The sequence below is a fragment of the Petaurus breviceps genome, unplaced genomic scaffold (assembly GCF_028583685.1).
Source record: "Petaurus breviceps papuanus isolate PSGF00001 unplaced genomic scaffold, PetGlider_PUasm1.0 454, whole genome shotgun sequence".
Classification (NCBI taxonomy): Eukaryota; Metazoa; Chordata; class Mammalia; order Diprotodontia; family Petauridae; genus Petaurus; species Petaurus breviceps.
The window spans coordinates 3,181,369-3,208,659 of record NW_027186342.1 but is presented as its reverse complement, the minus strand read 5'-3'; the positions used below and the strand labels follow the sequence as shown (position 1 = coordinate 3,208,659).

The following is a 27,291-nucleotide window of genomic DNA, read 5'->3' as shown; positions in this document are numbered from 1 at the left end:
TAGACCGCCATTCTCTGAGGATAGGGATTAACTTTTTCATCTTTGTTTCTCTTCTCCCTCCCCATTCAGCCTCCTGACACAAAATAAATAAATACTCCCTATTCATAGAATGAATTGCATGCTTTGGAGTTTGGACTTTATTCTGTAGGTGATTGGGGAGGTATTGAAGATGTCTGAGGAGGGGAATAGCATGATCAGAATCATGCCTTAGGAATCTTTACTCTCACAGCATCATATAGAATGAATTGGAACAGGGAGACACTGGATAAAGAAGCTGTTGGAGTTAGTTTTAGTGAGAGCCATAGCTATAGGTTTGGAAGTTATCCATAAAGGAGATCACTGGCATTGTGGGAGTAAATGAATGGAGAAGGGAGAAATTATCAAGAGAAAGGAAGAGTACTTTGGGGAATGTCTAAGATAAAAGGGAGTAGGGACAGCCAGGTAGCACAGCGAGTAAGAGCATCGGCTCCAGTGTCAGGATGACCTGGGGATCAAATCCGGGCTCAGACACTTAGCACCCGCCCAGAAACACCTGGCCATGTAACCTCGAGCAAGTTACTTAACCCTGATTGCTTTAAAAAAAAAAAAAGATAAAAGGGAGCTTCAAAGACAGCCTTGTGCTGCAGAGTAGACACTCAAAAAATCAGCTGATTAATTAGAGGCCTTGATTGGATACCCTGCTGGTGCCTCAGTTTTCCCTCTCCTTATTCATTCAATAAATATTAATGAATGCCTACAGTGTATAAAACAAACGTAAATTCCTACACCTACCCCAATCTCCAAACCAATCCACAAATATCCACCAGTCAAGAAATTCTGACTTGTCCCTTTCAGGTAATTCAGAGATGATGCTTAATTCTCCTGGTGATCCTGGGCCTGAAAGAACCACCCTTCCCCAGAACTGGCCTTAGCTATTACCACAGCTTGCCAATGGAGTGAACTGACCGTGTCTGAGCTGGCAGGGTTGATCATGGTTGGGGGGGCACTAATGAGGCTCAGAAGCTGGGCGCTCCGCCACTGCTCAGCACCCTGGTTCCTTCGAGTAAAGAGAAAATACAGGGAGAGGAGTGCCCCACTCACAGCCTGTAGAGAGAGACAAAGAGAACCCCAGAGTGAGGGTACAGTAGGCAGGTGAGTGAATTCTGATTATTTTTCCCCTGCCCCAGAGGCTTGCCTTTGTGTGGGGGCCAAACTCCTCTGTCAGCTTCTTGAGGGGATGATCATATTCCAAAACCATCTGGCCCAGACGAGCAAAGCTGGGGTCACTGGGGAAAGAGTTTGAGAATATTATAGGCCTTCCTTTACCCACCTGCTCATCCATGAGGGGCCCTAGGAAAGAGAGATTCCCAGAAGGCATGTGTTAGTGTCTGAGGTTTTTTTTTTTTCAATTTGTCTAGAATAGATTTATTTCATCTGTCTGTAAACGAGGTGTTTTAATAGTTATGGCATTTTTTGTAATGCATGTTAAATCAGATGAGTTAGACTGTATCCCATATGTGACAAAGTACAGGAAAAGAAATGGACAAGAATTTGGAGAAAGCATCATAGATCTAGGGCCAGAACAAACCTCCAGTGTCAGTCAGTTCAACCCCATCATTTTATTGATGAAGAAACTGAGGCCCAGAGAGGTGAAGCCATTTGTCCAAGGAAGTGTAAGCAACAGAGGCAGCATTCTAATCCAAGATCTCTGACGCTCAACCCAAAGCTCTCTCCACTCACTTTCTTAACCACTTTATATAGAATCGTAGTTCAAGGGTCAGAAGAGACCTCAAGAGAGGTCTTATACAGACGAGGAAACTGAGGCCAATGGGGTTAAATGACTTGTCTAAGGTCACACAGGGAGTGAATATCAGAGCTGAGATTTGAACCCAGATTATCCGACATCAAATCCTGAAATTTTTCCACTGCTGAAACCCTCATATGTACACACAGAATCAAATCTATGTTCACAGGCAAGTATACCACTTAACCCCTTCCCCAAGAGATGCATTAAGCCCATAGACTACACATACACACAGATATCCCAGGTCATTTATGCCATATTCAGTATAACAAACCCCAAATATAGAAGAACAAAAGATCCCAAATCTGGAAGCCCATAGACTCTCCTCTCTTAATTGTGTGCTAAAACAAGAAGCCAGCGGTGGGAACATGATAGGCCCTCAACCAGTATTTGGGCTCATGGAATGCCCAAGGTGGAAGGACCTTAAGGCAAGCCCTACTTGAAGCATGAATCCCCTCTAGACCATTCACAAGTGCTGGAATACCTCCAGGGACTCAGCTAATGGAATCAAAAGTCAAGCAATGGACATGACCCCCAAAGTGGATGCATACCAGTGTCCTAAGCAGGATACATACACACACACTAGGCCAGTCTACAAATATGCATGCATATGGCAACGTGTTAGGGCACACACATGCATGAGAGCTTTGAATATTTCCCCATCCTACATGGGGCAGTGGAAAGAGAGCAGCATTTGGTGACCAAGTACCAGGCTTTGCATCCCCACTGTATCACTGACTAACCAATGTGACTTCATCTCTCTAGCATTAGTTTCCTTGTCTATAAAACAGGGGAGTTAGGGGCCGCTATATAGTTATGGCATTTTTTGTAATGCATGTTAAATGATGAGTTAGACTGTATCCCAGTGAATAGAGCACCGGCCCTGGAGTCAGGAGAACCTGGGTTTGGATCCGGACTCAGACACTTAACACAAAAACTAGTCATGTGACCTTGGGCAAGTCACTGTAATGGAAATGTAAATTTGTAAGATCTTCCCTGCCCCTAGGCTAAAGTGCACCTGGAGCCTGGGGTAGGAGGCTTGTTTTTCAGTAGATACTTCTTGATTGGCCAGTGGGTCAATAAGGTTGTTACATTCTCTGAGCCAGGAGAAGGCTATATAAGCCCTGATGTGAGGCTTTGTCTTGGGGGGCTCACTTTGAGATGTGTTCTGTGATTTGATATGGATTCTGGAAAGCCGTTGTCTAGAGCCCCCCCGGCTTTGAAAAACCCAGATGTTGAAACCCAGATGTTGATTGGGTATGGATGTAATGGTTGGACAGTTTGAAATCTGTCCACTTGATCTGTTTCTGTCTTGATAATTCTGCCTGTGTATTCTGAAGTTTGGGGTGCTGACCTTTTTCCCTTGACCGAGGTAAATGATATATGTCTGACTGATTAAAGTAAGCTTGTTAACCCATTTTGAGTTGCTTTCCTTTATCAAAGCAGATCCAAGAACCTGTGGTGGCAGCAAACCCTGAGGACGCTTGGGGTGCTTGCTGCTACAGTCACTTAACCCCAATTGCCCTCCAAAAAAAAGGCAAAAAAAAGCATTAAAACAGGGGAGTTAGTCTAAAGAAGAGGTTCTAAACACTTGGCCTGCTGGCCTCATGAAGGACACAACACTCCAACTGAGCCAGATTAAAATGCTGCTGTTGTTCTGTTGTCTGACTCTTTTGTGACCCTGTTTAGGATTTTCTTGGTTCATGGTTTGCCATTTCCTTCTCCAGCTCATTTTACAGATGAGGAAATTGAGGCAAACAGGGTTCAGCAACTTGCTCAGAATCACACAGCTAGTAAGTGTCTGAGGCCAGAATTGAACTCAGGAAGATGAGTCTTCCTAACACAGGGTCCAGCACTCCAGCCACTGCTCTACCTAGCTGTCCCTAGATTAAAATGTAGTCGGGAAATATTTAACAAAATAAATAAAAATGCAATAAAACATAAATAATATTAACATATGGTTTTCTAAATCAATATGCAGCATCTGGGGTTCCTGATGTACAGGTTAGTGGTCCCCATGTCTATTTGAATTTGACGCCACTGGACTAGATGACCTTTAAAGTTCCCTCCAGCTCGAAAATTCCAGTCCTCAAATCCCATGATACCTCAGCCTTCAAGTACTCAAGTTGAACTCAGATTGTCAGGTCTAAATATGTGTACTAATGGAGCTGGAAAGGCTGTACCTAATACACAAATCATTTGGGTTTTGCTTGGAATCCATTCTAGTAAATGTCATTTCTCACAGCGTTATTTTCTTGATTTTCTTTCTACTCATATTAAGCAAAGTAAGATTGCATTCCCTCTGCAATTCCCTATAGTGGGGCCCAGATAAGCACAGGAAGGCAGAGTGGGGGCAGAAGCCAAACCAATATTAAAAATGTACCACGTGCAATGCAAAGGGAAAAGTTGATATTCGTGAGTTGGCTCTATGTTCATCTGCACCTGGCTCATAGAAAATTCAAGTTGTTTTCATTTCTAGGAGTTATGGCTCTCCATCTGGACCATAAACTGCCAGAGGTCAAGGGGCACCTCTCCTATCCTCTCTGTAGTCAACCCCTATCTCAAAGGCCCTCGTATAGGGCTTTTGGAACAACTGTTTCCCTTGACCCACCTGTGCCCCTGTGTCATCTCAAAGGCACAGTTATACATGCCAATGAGTACCCTCCGGTCCTCAATCCGTGACAGCAGCAAGATAACTGAGGTGTAGGTCACAATCAGGTCCAAGTAGCTCCGGGTGAAGTCAAAGTTGAGGTTCTACAAGGGAAAAAAAGGTGGGGGGGGGAAGAATGCAGAGCAGACAACCCATTAATTTGGACCTTCCCACTCCCCACCTTCTACTAGGTACTACTAGAGCTGATGGATTTAATTGGTAAGCTCTCCCAGGTGGGATCAACCCATATGAACCAGAAGGTAGAAGGAAAGCAGAGACTGTGGGGAATAGGAAAGGAAAGAGGTGGAGGTGGAAAGAGAAACCAAGCAAGGACTTAAAAAAAGGCCAGGGATAGAAAAAAAGCAAAAACGAATAAGAAGACACTCAAAGAGCAAGGGAAATTTCTGTACTTGTTTACATTAAATAAATTCCATCAAAGGCATGCTTAACTTGTAAATATATGTTAAATAGGCATTATCTTGGGTCCTTTCGGTAATAGAATTGTAGTCTCAGGAAAATACAAACTAAGATAGACATTCTCCTAATCCCATTAGAGTCCCCAAAGCCCAGCTCAAAGTAAGCACTAAATATTCATAGGATCTCAGAATTAGAGATGGAAGAAACCTCCAAAGACATTCAGTCCAACTCTCTCCTTTTACAAATGAGGGCAACTGGGACCCAGGGAGATTCAAAGACTCACCAAAAGTCACACAGGTAGTATCAAAGATACAATTTGAACCCAGGTCCTCTGCCTCCAAAGTCAATTCTCTTTCCCATGTACCATGCTACCCTGGTTGAATGGCTTCATCTATTCCCAAGGCCCTTTCTCCGAACTATCTTGCCTCTTCCAACCCTCCTGTCTTTCTCATGGCCATGTCATTGACACAGGGGAAGCAGAGGAAGACACAGAGGGCCTTACAATGTCAAAATGGCACTGGCAGGCATCAATGGTGTTGAGAAGCTCGTACACATGATCCTGAGGATAGAAGTCAAGAGAAAAGCAAATGTAAAATGGGGATATGTAGAAGAGGAAATACTCTAACTTGAATGTGAGGGAAAGAGCCCTTTGGCTTTAAAGAGTCAAAGGAGATGACAGACAAAGTAGAGGAGAGAAGGTAGGTGATAAGCATGACTTAAAAGTTTTCTATCAGGCCTCAAACTCCAGAAGATGTAGGGTAAATAAGGCAAAGGACCCTCCTCAAAAGGCAGTCATCATTGATTTTAGCTAACATTTCTTACTGAAAGAAATACTGGACTGAACACAGGCAGCCTCCGCTACAGGGGCTCTTAACCTGAGGTCCATGAAATTGTTTTTTTCTTTCAATATTTTGATAACTGTATTTCAGTACCATTAGCTTCCCTTATGGTCCTATGTATTTTATTTTTTACATTTAAAAGCATTCTTCTGAGAAAGGGTTCATAAGCTTCACCAGACTGGCAGAGGGACTCATGAAATAAAAACTGTTAAGGACCCCTACCCTAAAATGATATCTCCTGAAAGATAACAAGTACTGAAAAATAATGCCACCATAGTCATTATTATAAACACTCCGTCCTCAAGTGAGGGGAAAATGGACTGGAGTGCTTCATATTCTAACATTAGCTTTTCCAAAACATGACCACAACATACCTTGGTCCTAGACATTGGCCCCTTATTGCAGGTAAAATTAAAGTGAATTCTTAAAAATCATATTTTTGGATACTGTTGATGTAACTCTTTATCACATAACATTATATTTTATAGCAATTTAAAGTTCCAGTAGGGCAGGGACCAGGTCTTGCCCTGCAGTGGTCTACACATAATAAATATATGTTTGATAAATAACAGCTGCATTTTTTTTTGTATTGGGAAAGATTACCCAAGGCACTCAAGTCAGTTTCTATGTTGGCTGTGCACACTCAGCTATCACCTTCCCACCACCACCCCCAACCCAAAAGTTATGCCTATTGATCTACGTGTCATTAAACAAATGCCAGATTGCCTTTGGAGAAAGTCCAATCCTTGAACCAAGCCAACTTCCCTAAAGACATTTTCCCCCCTTTTTTAGATGCTACTTAAGGGCCTCAGTCACAGAATCAAAGAAGTTTAGCGTTAGAAGGGACAATATCAATCCTCTCATCTTTCCCAAACCCCTCTTTATTCCAGTGCCTTCCCTCTGTTAATTATTCTCAATTATTCTGTATATAGCTTGCTTTGTATGCATTTGTTTATTTTTGGCTTCCCCATTAGATTGTAAGCTCCATGAGGGCAGGAATTGTCTTTTGCTTCATTTTGTATTCCCATGCTTAGCTAAACACTTAATAAATGTTTATTGATTGGTTGACTGATCCAACTCCTTCATTTTAAAAATATGAACTATGGGAACATATGGGAAACTGAGCTCCATAATGGTCAAGGTACTTGGCCAAGATGAATTCGTGAACTGGCAAAATCACAAATTTAATATGATGGATAGAATGCTTCAACATAGCTAATGTGTAATACTGAGCCTTAGAGTTATCTGCATTGTGGCCAGTTGCTAAGGCCCATTCCTCCCTTCTACCCTGTAAATGCTCTCAATTTAAGTCTCCCATACAATAGCACCTGTCCCTTTTCCAGTGCTCTTTATCTCTTTTGCTAAGCTTTCCACTTCCCTTGTTATCTCATCCTCTAGGTGATCCCAGCTTAAGTTCCTAAGGAAGACAGGCAAGGTCATGGTCCCTGACTGTGTTGCCTTTTAGATTCATCTCATAATTCCACTATCAATGGTTTTGATTGTTAAGATGAAGATGGATTTAGGGGTGGCCAGCACAGCGAGTAAGAGCATCGGCTCCAGACCTGGGGATGGAATCCGGGCTCAGACACTTAGCACCCACCCAAAAACACCTGGCCATGTAACCTTGAGCAAGTTACTTAACCCCAATTGCTTAGGGGTGGCCAGGTGGCTCAGCAAGTAAGAGCACCGGCTCCAGTGTCGGGATGACCTGGGATCTAATCCAGGCTCAGATACTTACCACCACACCCAGAAATAACTGGCCATGTAACCTTGAGCAAGTTACTTAACCCTGATTGCTTTAAAAAAAAAAAAAAGATGAAGATGGATTTAATCTTAAACACTCTAGATTAACAACCTTCTTTGAGCAAAAGGACTTCACAGGGTCCCTTCCCTGATATCTCAAGGCTAGTACAGAATTAGAGGCTACTCACCCGAAATTCCATGACATCCACAAATGATTGGTAATAGCTGGTAAGGAATCTGACAATGTCTGCTTTATCCCGGTGAACAGGTCCTAAGTGTTGCTGGAAAGAACACAAAACAGAACCCCCCAAAAATACAGAATTGGGCTCAACTAATAGCCAGAAGGATTTGGGCTACATAAGAAGAACTTCCTAACGTACGTTAAAGTATGACTAAGGGAAATAATGTTCCTCTCTGGAGAATCCTGCACAGGTGAGCCAGCCTTAACAGTCTCAATGTGCCTAGACTCTGAAGGCTACATGAAATGACTGCTCTTTCAAAGCCCCTTCCCGCTGCAGGAATCAATGACTCTATGGCCACACTCGGAAATTCAGGTGTTAAATAGAGTTAGATGTTAAAAGATTTAGAGGACATAGAATAGAATAACAAGTGGGAAATCTGGGGCCAAAGCAGGTGATATTATAATAGATGGATGTTTGGATGGGAAATGAGGAAAGATGAGAGCTTGGAAAAGCCTTGGCTTTGGGGGAGAAGGGACAATGACAACTCACACATACAAAGCATTCTTCTTAGACCAAGTGCTCTCTGCTCAACAGATTAGGCACAGCGTCTAGAGCTCTGGGCTTGGAATCAGGAAGACCTGAGTTCAAAGCCAGTTCCAGACGTTTACTTGCTGCATGATACGAGGCGAGTCACTCAACCTCTGTTTACCCCAGCTTCTTCAACTGTCAAACAGCAGGGACCTGCCTCCCAAGGTGGATCAGTTGTGAGGATAAAACGAGATGACGTTTGTTAAGTACTTAGCACAGTGCCCAGCACATAATAGGCACTATAGAAACATTAGCTATTATCATTATCATCAACCCTGTGCAATAAGTAGCATCAGTATTCATATGCCCATTTTACAGATGAGGAAACTAAGACTCACAGAGATTAAAGTCACTTGCAAAAGGCAGAGTAAAAAACCAGAAAATAGTATGGTAGAAACTGGGCATAGACCAATGCCTGACACTGTATACCAAAATAAAGTCCAATGGATACATATTCTAGAGGCATAAAGACTGATACTATAAACAAATTAGGGGATCAAGGAATAGTTTATCTGTCAGATTTATGGAGAATGGAGGAATTTATTACCAAACAAAAGATAGAGAACATGATGGAATGCAAAATGGATAATTTTGATTGCATTAAATTGAAAAGTTTTTGTTCAAACCAAGTGAATGCAACCAAGATTAGGAGGGAAGCAGAAAACTGGGAAGGAATTTTTATAACTAGGGTCTCTGATAAATGCCTCATTTCTAAAATATATAGGGATCTAAGTCAAATTTACAAGAATACAAGTCATTCCCCAATTAGTAAATGGTCAAAGGATATGAACCTTTTCAGAGGAAGAAATTAAAATTATCTATACTCATATGAAAAAATGCTCTAAATCACTATTGATTGGAGAGATGAAAATCAAAACAACTCACACCTATCAGATTGGCTAACATAACAAAACAGGAAAATGATTAATGTTGGAGAAGATGTAAGAAAGTTGGGACACAAATGCATTGTTAGTGGAGCTGTGAGCTGATCTAACCATTCTGGAGAGAGATTTGGAAGTAAGCCCAAAGGGCTATAAAAATGTGCATACCCTGGGGCGGCCAGGTAGCACAGCGAGTAAGAGCACCGGCCCCAGAGTTGGGATGACCTGGGATCAAATCAGGGCTCAGACACTTAGCACCCACCTAGAAACACCTGGCCGTGTAACCTTGAGCAAGTTACTTAACCCCAATTGCTTACAAAAAAATGTGCATACCCTGTGATCCAGCAATACCGCTTCTAGGGCCATATCACAGAGATCATAAAAAAGGGAAAAGGACCCACATGTACAAAAAAGCATTTATAGCAGCTCTTTTTGTGGTGGCCAAGAATCGGAAATTGAGGGCATGCCCATCAATTGGGGAATGGCTGAACAAGTTGTGGTATTTGAATGTAATGGAAAACTATTGTGCTATAAGAAATGATGAACAGGCAGATTTCAGAAAAACCTGGAAAGACTTATATGAACTGATGCTGAATGAAGTGAGCAGAACCAGGAGAACATTACACACAATAACAGTCACAGTGGGCAATGACTGATTTTGATACACTTAGCCCTTCTCAGCAATGCAAGAACCTAAAACAATTCCAAAGGACTTATGATGAAAAATTCCATCCACATCCAGAGAAAGAACCATGAAGTCAGAATGCAGAGTGAAACAGACTATTTTCTTTTTTGTTTTTTCTTTCTCTTGGTTTCTCCCTTTCATTATAATTCTTCTATGCGACATGCCTAATGTGAAAATGTATTTAATAGGAATGTATGTGTAGATCCCATATCAGATTGCATGCCATCTTGTGGAGGGAGGTGGGATGGAGGGGGAGAAAATTTAAAACTTATAAAAGTGAATGCTGAAAACTAAAAATTAATTAATTAATAAATTGAAGGGGGGAAAAAAAGGCAGAGCCAAGATGGTGGAGAAAAGGCAGGAATTCACTTGAGATCTTCCCAAAACCTCACCAAACAACTTTAAATAAAGCCTCAAAACAAATTCTGGAGCAGCAAAACCCACAAAAGGACAGAGTGAAACAATTTTCCAACCCAAGACAACTTTGAAAGTTGGCAGGAAAGGTCAGTCATACCATAATGAGTGTAGAGTACTGTCCATTACAGGCCCCATCAGGAAACCAGGAGTAGGCCATGGGGGTGACTGAATCAGCAGTAGAGTGGCAGTTGCCAGACCTCTCAGCCCAAAGATGGTAAGGGGGTCAGACAACTGATCAAAAGGAGATTACAGGAGTCCCTCTGCTGGCACTGAGGGTAGATCTCTTTTGAATTCCCCATGTTTGAATCTGGGTCACAGTCACTGGTCTCAGTCTCAGGGTGAGGGGATGCACTAGCATACCAGGGACTTACAGCTACAAGGGAGGTGGGACCCTGGTCACAGTTCCAGGGTGGAAAAGAGTGCTTGTGTTCACTCATAGGCCAGGACAGTGGTAAACGCACCTCTTCCTAAATCATACCACTTTGGAAGAACTGAAAACTTATAGGTCCCCAGAATTATCTCTAAAAATAGATGCACAAAAATATCTGAAGCTTGGGATGGTGCCCCCTCTACTCTGGAAGCAGAGATTCACTTTAGCATAGAGTTAAAAGTCAAGAAATAGGCTGGGAAAATGAACAACCAGCAGAAAAAAACCCTGGCTGTAGAAAGTTACTATGGAAGATCAAAACACAAACTCAGAAGAAAACAACAAAATTAAAACTCCTATATCAAAAGCCTCAAATGAATCAATTAAGAAAGATGGGGGGGATGGGAAAAGATTGAGAGTGATGCAAGAAAATTATAAAAATTCAGTAACTTCATAAAGGAAACACAAAAAGTATCGAAGAAAATAATACCTTGGGGCAGCTAGGTAGTACATTAGATAGAGCACTGGCCCTGGAGTCAGGAGGACCTGAGTTCAAACATGGCCTCAGATACTTGCCACTTACTAGCTGTGTGACCCTGGGCAAGTCACTTAACCCCAACAGCCTTGAAAAAAAAAAAAAAAACACCTTAAAAAACCAGAATAGGCCAAATGGTAAAAGAAGCACAAAATCCAATGAAGAGAAGGATAACTTGAAAACAGAATTGGCCAAATGGAAAAAGTTGTACAAAAATTCAATGAAGAAAAGAACTCCTTAAAAAGTAGAATTGACCACATGGAAAGGAAATACAAAAGCTCAATGAAGAAAATAATTCCTTAAAAAATAGAATAGGGCAAGTGGGAGCTAATGCTTTTATAAGGCATCAAGAAACAATAAAATAAAAACCAAAAGAATGTGAAAGAAGAAAATGTGAAATATCTCACTGAAGAGAGAGAGAGAAGGATAAATAAGGGGAAATAAAATGGAGGAAAATACATAGTAAGCATAACTGTGGAAAAAATTGCAGCAAATTTCTCTGATAAAAACCTTATTTCTCAAATATATAGAAAACTGAGTCAGATTTCTAGAAATAAGAACCATTCCTCAATTGATAAATGGTCAAAGGATATGAAATGAAAAAATACTCTAAGTCACTATAAATTAGAGAAATGTAAATTAAAACAACTCTGAACTACAACCCCACATCTATCAGATTGGCTAATATGATAGAAAAGGAAAATAACAAATGTTGGAGGGGATGTTGGAAAACTAAGACACTAATGCATTGTTGATGAAGTTGTATACTGATTCAACCATTCTAGAGATCAATTTGGAACTATACCCCATGGGCTATAAAATCATGCATATCCTTTGACAAAACATTACCACTACTAGGTCTGTATCCCAAAGAGATAAAAAAACAAAAATGAAAAGGACCTATCCGTGCCAAAACAGTTATAGCAGCTCTTTTAGTGGTGGCAAAGAACTGGAAATTGAGGGGATGTTCATCAAGTGTGGAATTGCTGAACAAGTCATTGTATACAATTGTGATAAATCTACTGTGCTATAAGAAATGATAAGCAGGATGCTCTCAGAAAAACCGGGAAAGACTTACATGAACTGATGCAAAGGGAAATGAGAAGAACCAGGGGAACATTGTATACAGTAACAGCAATATTATATGATGATCAACTGTGAATGACTTAGTTACTCTCAGCAATACAATGAACTAAGACAATTGTGAAGACTATAGGATTAAAAAAAAAACAACAATGCTACCTACCTCTAGATAAATAACTAATAGAGTCTGAATATAAATCAAATCATAATTTTTCTTTATTTTTCTTGGATGTTTTTGTCTGTGTTTTCTTTTACAACATGACTAACATGGAAATATGTTGCGGGAAGGGGAAGGTAGGAAGAACAGAATTTGGAACTCAAAAAAAATTTTTTAATAAATATTAAAAATTTTTCTTTACATGTAATCAGGGAAAATTTTTAAAATATAATTTTTAAAAGAAAAAAAAAAGCCTTTTCCCCATGGTCAAATGTCAGTGTTGTCAGAGTGGGGATTCTACCCCAGGAATATTCTTTCCATCATACCAAACTATGCTAGAAAAAAGCAGGGTTAATAATAAAGGGGGTTGACAAAGTTAGAAGTAAGTCTGAGGTAAGAAGGTTAACCTGGGCACTACCAACTGAGAACAACAATCTGTTAGGCTGAACTAATTTTCTTCCTCTAAAATAACCTAGGTCCACAAACATGGAGAAAAAAAATTTTAATAACTGTATTTCAGTATATTTGGCTTCCTTTATAATCCTACGTATTTTACATAATGCATTTAAAAGCACAGTTTGGAGGCAGGGTCCATCGGTTTCATCAGATTGACCACCCGAGAGGTCCAGGCACTCAAAAATGCTCAGGAACTCCTGCTCTAGAAGAGTAAGCATTTTTACCCTGGGTGCATTGGGGGGAGGGGGAGGGGCACTGCTTGGCCATTTGAGCTTCCCAGTCTTTCATTCTCAGAATGAATATTATTAAGAAGTTGCTAAGTTATAACCATAAAACAAATCAAATCAAAGAAAACGATTAGGCAATTCACTGGGGTGGTGGATAATAATAATAAGGACCTAGCTCACAAGGGCTGTAGTAAGATACAATGAGATAATGTGTAAAAAGGGCCTTTTTTGCTGTGGTTAAAATGTTTAGTCTCCCACCCCCTAGCGAGTTGAGAAAAGGGGCAACTAGAGAATGCGGCCCTAGGGTAAAAAGAGAACATGGCCACGGGGGGAGTTTGCTTTGCTTTACTATGAATGTTTGTTATAAGGATTTTATTTTCCTTTTCTTTCTTTGTTCCAGGGTGAAGAGTGGGAGGGGGAGAGAAGATAAATGTTTGTTAGCTGAAAAAAAAATTTTTTTTAACTAAAAAAGAAAAGAGAGGAGAGAGGCAGGTTTCTCACCGTGCTGCTTCGAACATCTATATTGGGGAATTTCTTGCTGATGTATTTCACAGATGATTCCATGGACTTTTCCAGGAGAAAAGGTGGCTTGGATTTAGGGTCTGAACAAGTCTGGTAGAAGAAAACAGAAAGGGTCTCTACCTGCCCTCTGACCATCTAGAAGCATCCCTCTGCCCACCTCATTTATCCTTCTAATCCCACTTTAGGAAGAAGAGGTCTGAGAATTACTCCCTTAGGACCAGCATGGGAGGGCTAGCTAAAGTGGCTGGCCACAGAAACATCAGAGAATGGGAGCCGCCCCAAGTTAAGGGCTGCTCTCTGTTTGGCCTGGCACAAAGAGGAAGCCAAGCTAACTAACACCCCTAACCAAGGCCGGAAGGAGCAAGGAAGGCAGTCAGTCTGCTAGGGAGGCCTACAGCTGAAGTGGATTTGGGGGGAGGCTCAGTAACACAACTTGATTTGTACAACATGAATTCCTCCACAAAAGGACCCCATGGGTCAAAAATTCACTTATGGACAATAGGTTTAGTAGCAAAATGCATAAAACTTTTCCCTGCTCTTCTCCTTCTTGGCCCCCCACCCCTGCCCCTCTCTCTTCACTGGCCATCCTCACCCCCCCCCTCTTTGTTCCACTTAATCTCCATCTACCTCATTGCTCCTATGTCCTGCACATATTAGGGGAGGTTATCCCAGCCAGGAGGGGAAAAAATGGCTATATCTCTCTCAAAAGACATTACCCTTCTCTACCCAAGCAAAAGGTTCTCCCCTTTCCCCAGCTTTTCCATGATAAGGTACCAGTATAGAAGTCTATGTCAAATATCAGTATGAGGGTGAACCCTGGGATTCTTGCTCAAAGCCTTTCTCCAAGAGGCTCACAATATTATTGTTGCTTCTGCCCTAACCAAAAAGCAGATTTTCACCATGGTATCAATTATAAATCTAAAAGGCTGGAGGGGTCCCCTGAGGCCATCTAGTCCAACCCTCTCATTCTTCTGATGAGTAAATAAAACACATACACATATACACCTTTCAGGGAAATTAAGTTATTTTTCCCAAGGTCACCTGGGTAGTCATTGAGACAGGACATTAACATGGACCATCTTACTCCAGAGTTAAAAAGGGATTATACCATGGTACTTCTCCCAATGGTCAGTGATGAGACTCAGACTACAGAAAGAGGGAACTTAAGAAGGAACCCACCCATCTGGCCTCCTCATCCTTCTAGAGAACTCAATCTCCTCCAATTCTTTACATGTGGCTACAGACCACTCAAATGGGCAAAAAATAAGGGTTAGTGTGGGAGAGTAAGCACTAACCACCAAACTTGAGGGCTTCAAGACAACAGACTCCCCCAGCCACCCTTGGCTGGCCTTAGAACCCTAGAAGCCGAATCCAGCCGGTTCCACTTACCTTCTTGATGTTATAAATTCGAATAAGAACCCCACGCCCTCGGTCATTTAGAATGGTGAGTTTCTCTGTCAGCTTGTGCTGGTAGCAGGAGGTCATCGACATGATGACTGCTGAGCTAGGGGGGATTTCTCACCGTAAGCCCGGATCACTAGAGTCACCCAAAGGCCCAGGGCGGGGAGAACTGGCCTGTTTGGTGAATCTGTCTTCCTGCTGCCTCTGTGATTGGCCTAGGGGGAAAAAGCTGTCATAGTTCACAAGCTCTGAGAGCTTTCTTCTGCTTCCTTTTTGTAAATTCATCCCCAAGAGACTTCCCCTTTCAGGTCTTTCAGCATTTGTTGGCGGGGGTGGGGAACTCCAGATTTTCCATAAAACAAAATACAAAACTCTTGCCTGGCATTCAAAGCCCACAATCTAGTCCCAGTCTACCTCCCTAATTTTAGCTCCCACTACCACCTACAGGTATCCTCTGTTCCTGAACTATTTACTGTCTCTACCATACTCCGGTATATTTTTTTTTTCAGCTAACAAACATGATCCCTTCAACTAAAATGCCCTCCCCCACAAACACATACAGTTCTCTCTATCCATCTCAAACCTACCCATTCTCTAAGGTCTTCCTCAAATCTAACTAATCCAGCTTCCTGTAAACTCCTCCGACATTTTTTGTTTAGCATTTATTACTTCTCATTTTCCCCCTACTTATCAGACCATCAGGCTCCTTTGTTCAATCTTCATTCAGCTTACACCCACTAAATGGGGAGGCCTTCCCAAAGCTGGGTCCTGAACCTCCTTCCTTCCATATTATTTCCTTAATAATCTTGTCAGCTGCCATAGGTTCAATTATAAAATATCTGATTCCCAGATCTCCATATCCAATCCTAAACTCTCTCCTGAGCTCCAGCCCTGCATTCCCATCTATGTACTGAATATCTCCAACTGGACATCTTTGAGATAATTTCTCAAACTCAAAAATATCCAAAATAGAACTCATCATCTCTCTCCTCCAAGTTCTCCCCTCTTCCAAATTTCCTTATTACTGACAAGGCTGCTGCCCAATCACTCAGGTCCCTAGTCTCAGCATCATTTTCACTCTCATTTAAGAAAATATATCTAATCAGTTGCTAAATCTTGTCCTTCCTTTCTTTTTTTTTATTTTGGAGGCAGTGTGGGGTTAAGTGACTTGCCCAGGGTCATTCAGGTCCTCTCAACTCCAGGGTTGGTGCTCTCTCCACTGTGACACCTAGGTACCCCATCCTTTCTTCCTCTCTGTCCCCTACTCTTGTCACTCAATCGGCCACCACCCTAGTTTATCACCTCTCAACTGAATTATTGACATAGTTTTCTAAATGGTCTCCTCAAGTCTCTCCCCATTACAATCGATCCTCCACACAGTCACCAAAATGATTTTCCTGAATCTTGCATCTGACTAAGTCACTCAATAAACTCCAGTGGCTCCCTACTTGATCCTCCAAGATCCAATGTAAAATCCGTTTGGTTTTAAAAGCTCTTCACAAACTGATCTCTCCCGGCTTTTTCCGTTTTCTTACACATTAAACCAGGCCATTATCTCCAGGCCCTCTGCAATCCATCCAGACTTGCCAACTCCATACGGGTGCCTCTGTACTCTGGCCCCCAGGCTTACAGCGTTCTTAAAAACTCATCACCACCTCTTAAATACCTTAGGAGCACCGGCCCTGACGTTAGGAGGACCAGAGTTCAAATCCAAACTCAGACACTTGACACACTTACTAGCTGTGTGACCTTGGGCAAGTCACTTAGCCCCAATTGCCCTGCTTTCCCCCTCAAAAAAAAAAAAAAGGAAGCTCAAATCCCACCTTCAAGAGGAGGCCTTTCCAGTGGTTAGTGCCTCCTGTGGTTACCTTCCATTTACACTGCAAAGATCTTGTACTATACAGTTGTTTGCATCCTGTCTACCCCATTAAAATCTGAACTCCTTGCCTTGCAGACAAAAAACACGTTTTTGCATTTCTTTTTATCTTTGGACATTAACACCATGCCTAGCATATAATAAATGCTTAATAAGTAAGTGCTTATTCATTCCTGTTAAAAAATGACAAATTAGAAGCAAAAGGGAGATACCTGTGCTGTCCCTCACAGTCACTGTATTAGCCAATTTTACTCTTTTTTTTTTTAAGGGAAGGTACTACATGTATGGGCAACTAGATGGTGAAGTCAGAAAGACCCATCTCCCTGAGTTCAAATCTGGCCTCAGACACTTACCAGCTGTGTGACCCTGGGCAGGTCATCAAACCCTGTTTGCCTTGGTTCCCTCATCTGTAAAATGAGCTGGAGAAGGAAATAGCAAACCCATCAGTAACTGAACAACAAAAACTATGTGTGTAGTGGGAGGTGGATCTTCTTAAGATATTACACAAGGAAATCTCTATTTCATCCCCTGGTTTTCCTGAGAAATCTTATTTGTTTGTTTGTTGTTGTTTTGGGGGAGAAGGGAAAAGATGGAACTTGAATAAAATTAGGAAGTAGGCCAGATTGGTTTTCAGTTTTACCTTCCCTAGGCTCAGGGGATTAATTCGCTCCTGGGGAAAACTCATTCACACCAGGCTGTTAGGAATTTAATGTGTTTTCCCTCCCAAGAGCATTTGGTCTTTAAAAAAAGCAGTCTGGAATGAGCAATACATAATATAAAGGAATGAAGTACTAATGGAAAAAAGGCAGGCAGCAATGAAGGGTAGCCTTGCTTTGGCTGGGAGAAGAAGGAGATGTAGGAAAGAGGGGGAGGGAAGGGTCTCAGTGACTCTCTGTTGTGATCTTGGGAGGCAATAGGATTGGGAAAATCAAAGGGCCAGGTGGAGTGTATGCCATTCAAAAGACTGAAATCACCTGCAATCTCAGGCAGGACTAGGGGGAGGTACTAGGGTGAGCATATCCTGAATGGGGACACTTCATTGGTTTTCGCCATAATAGGAGACAGGATAAAAGGAGAATGGAAAAACCCCCTTAAATTAGGGAAGGGCATCAGCGAAGAGATCAGCCTCTTTTGTTCAAGGTGAGTAAGGATTTCCTCAAAGACTTTGGGATACCTTTCACTGTAGCCTTTTTCAAGGCCTTCCCTGACTCAGCCTTCCACTTCCCTTGTTTCTACTCTGGATGGTCGATTCCTTATCCTGGCTCCCTTCTGAATGACTCCTCCACCATCAGTCTTTTCACTAATCCAAATCGTAGCCACCCCACCTTCAAGGTCCAGGGTAATTCTGCTTTGTCTAAGAAGTCTACTTTCCTTGATCCCTCTCTTCATCAATCTCTGCCTCTCTTAATGTCCTACAGGACTTAGTCTGTAACCTTTAACTTTGTGTGTAATCATGTTTCCTTCACAAGTTTCATTTCTCTAGGGGTTAACCTTCCTGAGGTCAGGGCCTGTCTTTATAATCCTTTTTCTTGTGCAATGTGCTAAACACATATTAGGGGTTGTAATGATGTTTGTCTTCTGAATGTTTTATATAAGCAAGCTTAACTCTTGGATTCTTAATGTAGGGTCTATTAACTTTTTTGCCTTTATTAAATATTTTGATAAACTGTATTTTAATGTAATTGGCTTCCTTTATAATCCTATGTATCTTATACATTTTAAAACATGATTCTGAGAAAGGGGCTCCTTCCACAGACTTTACTAGATAAAGCTAAAAAACTAAGATGCAGCTAGAAAAGTCACTCTTGTGAGAGCTGTAAAATCAAACTTCTAATCACTTAAGGGAGAAATCATGGATTCTGTGATCAGGATGGAATAATTAAGGTAGAATTGAGGTCAGGGCTATTTTTCATTCTTCCCCATTGTCCCTTTATCTGCAGTTCTCCTACTTTCTTGCAGAAGGATTTTTAATCGCTGAGTGACCCTTCCCCTTAAATTCTTGACAATCAAGGCCGACTACTTCAAGAATTAGGTAAGTCTCTTAACTAGTTAGTGGGAGTGGATATGGCAGGCAGAAAGATATAATAATAAAAGATGGAATAATAGCATTTTTATACCACTTCAAGGCTTGGAAAGCACTTTCCATATATAAAATCATTTGTTCACAAAGTTACAAAGTCTGGAATAGTCACCTTTAAGAAGCCCTTAAACAGTATGCCCAAGAGCCTCCATCTAGTATAATTAGGAAAACAACCAATTGGGAAATTACCTAGATTCTGGAACTTACTCCCAGTTCTAAGAAATTCCTTAATCACAAAAACCTGGTTCAAAGGATGACAGGTTTTTTCCTAACTTTTAGTGACTCTATTTTTTAAAAAGCCACCTTTTCTTCAAATAACATTTGCTATGATTCTGAAATTTCCTACAAGTCTTGGAGGGAGTTTGGTGCTTTGGTAAAAACTGGGTTTGTAGTGGGGAGGTTGAAATCCCAACCATGGGTTGGTCATCTTCCCTCTCTGGCTCTCCTTTTCTTCGACTATAAAATAACTCTGTGATCTCATGCTCTGATAACTAACTCTTCAGTTAGTGCAGGATCACTGGCAGCAAGATTTAATAGTGTTTTAGAATACTTCGCAACCCTGTCTCTCTGTTTTTCAGAGGTCCAACTAACTTTATGTGAAGCACACCATTCCTGACTCTAATCCGATCATTAAAATTTGAAGGAAGATTTGAACAGAGGCACTGGCTTGTGACAGTGTTTCCTAAGAGGCACCTGAGCCTAAATCTCTGGACTTAATCACTTAGGTGGCAAATGTGCCTTCGGGCATTTGACAACCTATCTCTATGCCCTCTGCCAGCGCCCCAGGCATAATATAGAGCCAATCTGGAATAAACTGGCCCTCCCTCCCTTCCCACGGTTCACGCCTGGTTTTCTTGATCTGTATTTTCAACAATCCTGGACTGCAGCTGTTGCCTGGGTAACTTGGGAGTCCTTGAAGCAAGAGTGGCAGCTAACATTTGGGCTCCCCAGACAGCACATGCATTCCAGCCTCCAAGTGGCTGCTCTGAGTAACAATTTTCTCCCCTAACAGTTCCATAAGGGCACAGATCAGTGATCTGAAATTGGAAGGCTCCTCTGAAGACAGAGAATTGTCAGAGGAGTAGCTGAGGTCCAGGGGCTTGGTTCTCCCAAAAACCCACCTCCTTTTTAGACCCTCTAATTGACAAGGCCTAGGATTCCACCAGTGTGCAGAACTTTAAGACTAGTCTACCTAGGGAATGATTTGGAATAAGCTGCCTTTAGAATATCTTTGGAGCAGTTCTATTGGTTTTAATGAGCATCTCTTGTAGGAGTGAAAGAAGGCACCAAGGCTGTAGGTCACTCTCCCCCATTAGACCCTAAGCTCCTTAAAGCTTTTGTTTTTTCTTGGTTTTGATTCTTTTTGTATCCCCAGAGTTTAACATAGTTGCTTATACATAGAAGGCACTTAAATGTTTGTTGATTGATAGGGCACTAAAAAAAATTGAGTTTCTGAGCCCTGGCTCCCCCAGCTTAAATAGGATGTACCAGAGGTCTACTGGCACTCTTATTCCAATAGAATGTAAACTCCTTGAGTTCAGGGACTTTGATTATTTATTTCTTTCCCCTACGCTAGCACACATTAGGTTCTTCATAAATACTGGAATTGCCAAGTTTAGTTCTACAGACCTTCATGGACCGGTGGAGACAGGAGTACAGAAGGGAAGGAAGGCATCTTGCCTGCCCAGTACCTCACTCTAAGAGCACAAATCTTATGGTTCCCAGAAAACTATAAATACAAGTCTTAACTTGTGGGAAGACCTACTTACCAGTAGAAGTTTGTGTCTTTAAGCTTCAAGGCAGAGTCCCTTTCCTTAGTGACTCTTAAAGCAGCAGCTCCAGACGATTGAAGCCTTTCCTAGAAATAGAATGGGAGGAAACCTGTCTTATCCACTTCTATTTTGAGAAAAATATATTGTCAAAACTATTGGCCTTATGTGTTGGCTTCTTTCTTCTGTGTTTTGCCACTGTACGGTTCCTGCTACCCAGGTATCATGGATCCAGACGGCAAAGTACAGTGCCCTTATGACCCAAGCCATTTCGTATCACAAAGTAGAATGCAGTACCACTTGGCACAATGCAAAAAAGTGAGTATTTCTAATATAGCTCTGTAAGTCATAAAGTATGAGGACAAGGGGGATGAGGCAGCCTGCATAGGAAAAGGGTCATTAAGAACTTCTGTAATGTCCCCTCTAACAACAGGGCTTTCTTTTCTTCAGAAAAACCCCAAAAAGGCAAAAGAAATGGCTAGCTGCAAATATAACGCTCGTCATGTGGTCCCGTGTGAAGCCCTCCAAAAACATGAGGATACCTGTCCAGACAAAATTGGTAGGCAAGATGCTAGTAAATTTTATATCTTCATGGTAGTTCATGAGATCATAGGCATGGAAGACCTTCTCTTAGTTGGAGAAAACCCATTTTCTTCCCTAACACAAAGCTCAGAGTTACACTGAGCACTAGAAACTACAATTCCCCCTTTAAAGGAAGGATTCAAATGCTAAAATAAAAAAAATTAAAAGTCTAACTTAAATATGACACATCCAAGGCAGGAAATTTAACCTTGCTAAATGGTGCCTAGTCTGTCTTAACTTTCTGATCCTTCTAATGCTCTGAAATTTCTTCCCTTAGAATTTTAATCAGAATGGGCCACAGGCAGCTCAAACACAGACCTGTTACAAAGGTCAAAGCAGGCCACAGGTAAGTACAGAGAAGCAGACTGAGATTAGTCTCAAGGTATGGCTCTAGCCCCTTAATTTTTGTTTTAAATTCCATGGGAATTAAAGCCTTGGCATGGGGAGGAAATAAGTTGATCAAAGTAGAATCACACTTACTTGGTATGTGCCTGTAGCAAGTTCAACTGGCTTTAATTTGGAAGAATTTGAACTGTCATTCTCTGGTCAATTTCTGATGCTTTGCCTACCAAATCTTTTAACCAGAGCTAGGAAGTAAATTTACAAGTGAAATCCTGCCTATGTAGGCTAACAGCAATATAATTGCCATATGAATTAACAATAGAACTTTTTCAAATAGTGCCTACCAACAAACTTTAAATTTTATCTCAAAAATGAGTACTGAACTAGAAGACCTCTAAAATCCTTCTTAGCCCTAAATCTAGAATCATAGTATGAAACTAATAAAAGGCAGGAAGGAGACCTTATTACTGGAGAATTGTTATCTGAAATTCTCCCAAATATAACTTTGGGGGAAAAAAAGAATCCTCATCCCTAAATGTATTCTTTTCTAGACCCAGTTCTACCCAAAGTGAAACTTCTTCAGAAATTTATCCCACAATGGTTCTTTTCCAACAGGTAAGGGCATATCATGTCTCAAAGCATTCTGAGTTTAACCCAGTGTTGTGCTCCTCACCCTCTGAAGAAAAGACAGTGGTCTAAGAACTATATGAACTATAGAATTTGAGTCTAAATTAAGAACTATAGAAAATGATGCTTAAGACAGTGAGATCAGTTTGGCTCCCTCTCTAACTTAGTATAGGTTTTGTCTTAAAGTATTTCGTCACTTACAAGATCCAAAGAAAGGCATTGTCATTTCCCTTTGTTCACCCTTCCCTCTGCTTCCCCCACACCAAATAAATCCCAACCTAAATAGTAAATCTTATTGAAACTGTTAACTTGCCAGTTTCCAGTTTTAAGAATAACTTCTTTTCCTAGTCTCTCATTTTACAGTGATAAAGATGAGAGAACTGAACCAAGAGGGCAACCATAAGCCTTCAAAGAACTACCAATTTCTAAAAGGTTTGTCTTACAGGGCAGCCAGGTGGCTCACTGAGTAAGAGCACCAGCCCCAGAGTCGGGATGACCTGGGATGGAATCTGGGCTCAGATACTTACCACCACACCCAGAAATAACTGGCCGTGTAACCTTAAGCAAGTTACTTAACCCCAGTTGCTTAAAATAAATAAATAAATAAAGGGTTTGTCTTCAACCCCAACAGACCAGTATCATCATGAAAGCATGGTTTAGCTCTCAAAGATTTATACTAACTTGATCTCAAGACATGACTATTTGAATCAAATTTCTAAATGGAAGGATGTATAGAATTAGTATTCAGGAAATGATCTCTCTGCTCCAAGATCATACAACGGCAGTAGCTAATGAGACTCAACATCATGGGCTAGTACCTGAGAGAAGGTTTTAGTAGGTGTTTCACATAGGAACACAGTCTTATTCCTATTTCCTTTGTTAGGTTATAAGGCTTGTTGGACCAAAGTCCCAACAGGTCGTCTTTGGAAAAATGTTCCTCATTTGAAGGAAAGTCTCATTTGAGCAAGGGGTAAGCAATAGACAGACTAAGAAATGAGTGATTATAAAAACAAAAGACAACTAGCTTTTTAAAAAAAACTTCCTTAAACTCTGACATTCTGAAGGTTTCTTCCTGTTCTGAAGATCAAGTGTTTGAGTCTTGAGTAGTTTTAGATGTTGATGACTGGGTCAAGCTGGGCTTAGTCAAAATGATGACAATGCCTAATCTAGATCTTCAAGAAGAATCTACTTTTTGGTGTGCATGAGGCTATAACTCTTGGTGAGAAGTCCAGCATTTAGCATAGCACCTGGCGCATAGTAGGTTTTAATAAATGTTTATCAATTGAGAAGTATCCACCTGACATTTTCATTTCTCTATACCTATAGGGGAAAACTGCCAGGTAAAGAACCAGAAGAAGGAAGGCTTAAATTTTTTTAATGTTGGATTTTTAACATGGAACTGTCAAATTTTAAATGATTGTTTTTTGTCATTGTTCATATCATAAACTGTTTTTAACACTTAATAAAGGTTCCATATGTCTTATCATCAGCAGTAAGTCCTGTATACTGTATCCTGCCATCAAATTAATCTCCCTTGACAAGCATTCTTACTACCCTGAGCCTTCAAGCTCCCACTTTATATTTAAGTTTAATGTCTGATTGTGTGGTTTATTCTAAGGCTTTGCTAAAGCAGAGAAAGTAAAGGTATTGAAAACTAGTCTTCTCTAAGACCTGCAAAGCAATAGAGATTAACTAACTTTGGCTCAATCAACCTATATGCACAAGATTTGTTTGTTTGTTTGGAGGCAATGGGGTTAAGTGACTTGCCCAGGGTCACCCAGCTAGTAAGTACCTGTGCATATTTGAACTTGGGTCCTCCTGACTCCATGGCTGGTATTCTCTCCACTGTGCCATCTAGCTGTGTCCTTCCCCCCCAACCACACACACACACACACACACACACACACACACACACACACACACACACACACACACACACACACACACACACACACACACACACACACACATTTTTCTTGGGAGATAGAAGACTCTTTGAGTAACCAAGTAACCTGATTCCAAGCAAAGAACAAATTATGCAGGGTTAAGTAACTTTACAAGCCAAAATTGGCCGTTATTTTCTGAATCATTGACCATCTGCTCCTACAATAAAAACCTGTACTTCTTTTCCAGTGTTTTGTTACTTGCTATTACTATAATAAGCATTATTACTTCTATTTGCAAGTACTAGGCCAAGTGCTTGGGTTACCGACACAGAATGAAAAAATTTTAATGTTTCTAGGCATAGCCTGTCTCTTTAAAATATTTTTTACTAATGTGGTTCATCAACTTTTTTCCACCTTTCCCATTTAAATCTTGAACTCAAAAATTCTGAGACTGTCTAGTCCAAATCCTGCCTCCTCTTCATATCTATAATTCATTTTCCCCATTAGGACAGATACTTAACCCCCAAAACTCAAATGTGGTAGGCAATCCTAGCTCTAATAAACAGATTTCTCTCTCTTTAGGTTAAGCTGACATCTACTGTTCTCTAATTCCTAAATATTAGTGCTTGTTTTCAACTCGGGTGATAAAATAAAGCAAATATAATCTCTTTCCTGTGTGGTCACTACAACTCTCTACAGGACTATAGACTAATAAGCTCAGTATCCCTTGCTCCTTCCACTGAAAACCACAGCATGTGGTCCCCTTCCCGTGCAGCTCACACACACCTTTAGCAATGTACCTGATGTGGTCTGATCACTGTGGCTTAGTTTAATATGAGTCAAACATGAGATATTTGCTATATATCTGAAGCCCCAGAATGTGATTAGTTTTAGTTTATAAATGCTAAAGTTTCAAGATTATAGAAACTCTACAAGTGATTTGGAACCAGAGAAGCAGAGCCCCTTCAGAGTTGCCCTGAGAATGAAAACCGTTCTAAAAGTTACAAGAAAAGACCTCCAGGGATCATGAAGGCCATCACCACTCAGTCTTGCCACTGGACTCTGACTCTGCAGAAGAGAATGAGACTGATGACTTTGCACAGCTCTGCCTCTCTTAAATCCAACTCCTTTGTAAGTCAAGACATTACCTTCCTGATGTCATTGGTCCCCTTTGAGAATGAAGGATGAACAACAATATTTAGGGTCCAGACAACTACATCAGATATCTGGAACTAAAAATGTTCTGATTAAATAAATGGACATTGAGAGTGAGTTACCAGGATACAAGGAGACTTGATGTACATTATTGTATTGCTTTGGCCTTTAGCTTCGTGGTGTATATATTTAAATTTGTTTTCTTGGTTACCTTGGTAACATGTAAATCTCCCTTCTCAAAATTAGTCCATTGTGAACCCTCTAAGTAGTTTGATCTCTTACCTCACTTATGTAATTCTGATCATAAATATATGAAAAACCTCTATATATTTGGCTCATAGATAAGTGATCTATGGGGGAAGTGGGCTACCCACTCCCATAAATCAAAAGAAAGAAAATTGAGGGAACTGGGATAGCAAGTGGTTAATTATGTGAATTAAGCTAGCTCAGTTCCTGTTCTATTCAATTATGGGTCTAGTCCAAATTCTGTCTTGTGAGAAAAGTTTATTCAATTGTGGGAACTGGGGGAAAAAAAAAAACCTTATTGCATTGTTGGAATCTAGCCCTGCATGGCTCAGAAAGTGGACCACTTCTACCTGCTGTTTAGAGACTTTTAACTAAGGACCTAGGTTATGTTGGCCAAAAACTCTGATCCAAAGATTTGTGCAAGGCATTTTCTCACATTTCAAGTAACTCATGTCTCATCTGAAAATTGACCCCATACTGATCAGTTATTGTTTCCATGTTCCTTTCATTGTTTACCAATGCTTGAAGTAGGATACCTCCTTTTCTGATTTCAGGGAATTGCACCTGTTCACTCTCTCCCTCCCAACTTGGAAAGTCCCCAATCTTTCATCCAATTAAAAATCAGAAAACCTAATGTATTGTTTCCTTTTAAATAATTGACTTTATTTGATTTTTTTAATGTATAAAAGTCTGTTTTCCTCTGTATTCGGAGTCCAGGCCTAAGCTAAGATAGTCTGGTCCCAGTTAGTTGGGTAATTGGCATATATTGTTTAATAAACTGATATGCTCAGAAGATTAAACTTTTGTTTTCCACACTCATTTCATCTTTCACCCATCATACCCCTAGCGGGGTAAACATCAAATTTTATAATATACTTTTATTTATCATTCATGTCATCCTCAATAATCCAAGAGGCATTTAATATGGATATTATCCCTATTCCACTTCTATGGAGATCAGTTGCTTTCTCCATTAAATGACTCATTAAAAGTTGTAAAGTTAATATCCAAATCCAGGTTCTGAGATATCAATTCTAGTGTTCTTTGTACCTACCCTGCTACCTTGGTTACCTACCTATAAATGTAAATGTAACCTGCGAGATCAGATTTGTGTTTTTAATGCCCATGTCATGATGTAAACAAAAATCCATGCATCTTTTTCCACATGGATTGCTATTAGCCCAGATTGTTGTTATTCTGTCCAGAGCGCCATCTTGTACAGTGTCTTGTTCAACCAAACTGTAGAAATGTATCCTTATTAAGTCTTTTTTCTGTTAGATTTAGCCCATCTCTCTGCATACCAGTTCTCCCAGCTTTCTATTAACTGAAATTTGTAGCAGATTAATTAGTAAAATTAGTAATTAATAAATTAATTGAAGAGTAGTAGAAAGACTACTAATTTGATGGCATAGAAGGTTCCTTATTGCTCTATCACAGGTTCCCAAAGTGGGCAATATCAACACTTGGGTGGGGAATGATCCAGAGGTCTTGTAGTGGCCTCAGGTGCAATTAAAGGGCATTAAATAAAAATAAGGGGGTGGTGGAAGCATAAGAAGAGAAGAGAATTTTTTACAACCATTTGTATATGCTTCATCTGTTATGTAACAAAGTTAAGTCGTAGTGATTACATTGTTTTCCAAATAAACACAAACAATGCAAGCTATAACCAATAAGTGGTCAAAACTTCAGAGAATACAGAAGTTACAAGCAGACAGAGAAATAGATCAGCAGACAGGCTTCCAGCTGTCTGACCATTACATCCATACCTAGTCAGTTACCAGAAAGGGAAGCACTA

The 27,291-nt window shown here is 40.7% G+C and overlaps 1 protein-coding gene and 1 long non-coding RNA gene across 3 annotated transcripts in view; one reads left to right on the top strand and one right to left on the bottom strand.

The window, feature by feature from the left end:
* NCKAP1L (NCK associated protein 1 like) overlaps nucleotides 1–20,851 on the bottom strand; it is a 64,034-nt gene extending 43,183 nt beyond the window's left edge. Inside the window, exons 1-9 of one of the 2 annotated variants that reach the window (XM_069101302.1) lie at nucleotides 20,659–20,851; nucleotides 17,163–17,228; nucleotides 14,922–15,148; nucleotides 13,512–13,622; nucleotides 7,621–7,713; nucleotides 5,353–5,409; nucleotides 4,395–4,537; nucleotides 1,175–1,265; nucleotides 946–1,083 (exon numbers count right to left, since the gene is read on the bottom strand). In XM_069101302.1, the coding sequence (XP_068957403.1) occupies nucleotides 946–1,083; nucleotides 1,175–1,265; nucleotides 4,395–4,537; nucleotides 5,353–5,409; nucleotides 7,621–7,713; nucleotides 13,512–13,622; nucleotides 14,922–15,023 (735 nt within the window). In that variant the 5' untranslated portion in view covers nucleotides 15,024–15,148; nucleotides 17,163–17,228; nucleotides 20,659–20,851. The remainder of the gene's footprint in view (nucleotides 1–945; nucleotides 1,084–1,174; nucleotides 1,266–4,394; nucleotides 4,538–5,352; nucleotides 5,410–7,620; nucleotides 7,714–13,511; nucleotides 13,623–14,921; nucleotides 15,149–17,162; nucleotides 17,229–20,658) is intronic. The other variant, XM_069101304.1, reaches the window with a different exon arrangement.
* Nucleotides 20,852–21,523: 672 nt separating this feature from the next.
* Nucleotides 21,524–23,672, top strand: LOC138171680 (uncharacterized). The gene is made up of 3 exons (XR_011170942.1): nucleotides 21,524–21,586; nucleotides 22,134–22,197; nucleotides 23,536–23,672. It is a non-coding gene; the product is annotated as an uncharacterized lncRNA (long non-coding RNA).
* Nucleotides 23,673–27,291: the final 3,619 nt, after the last annotated feature.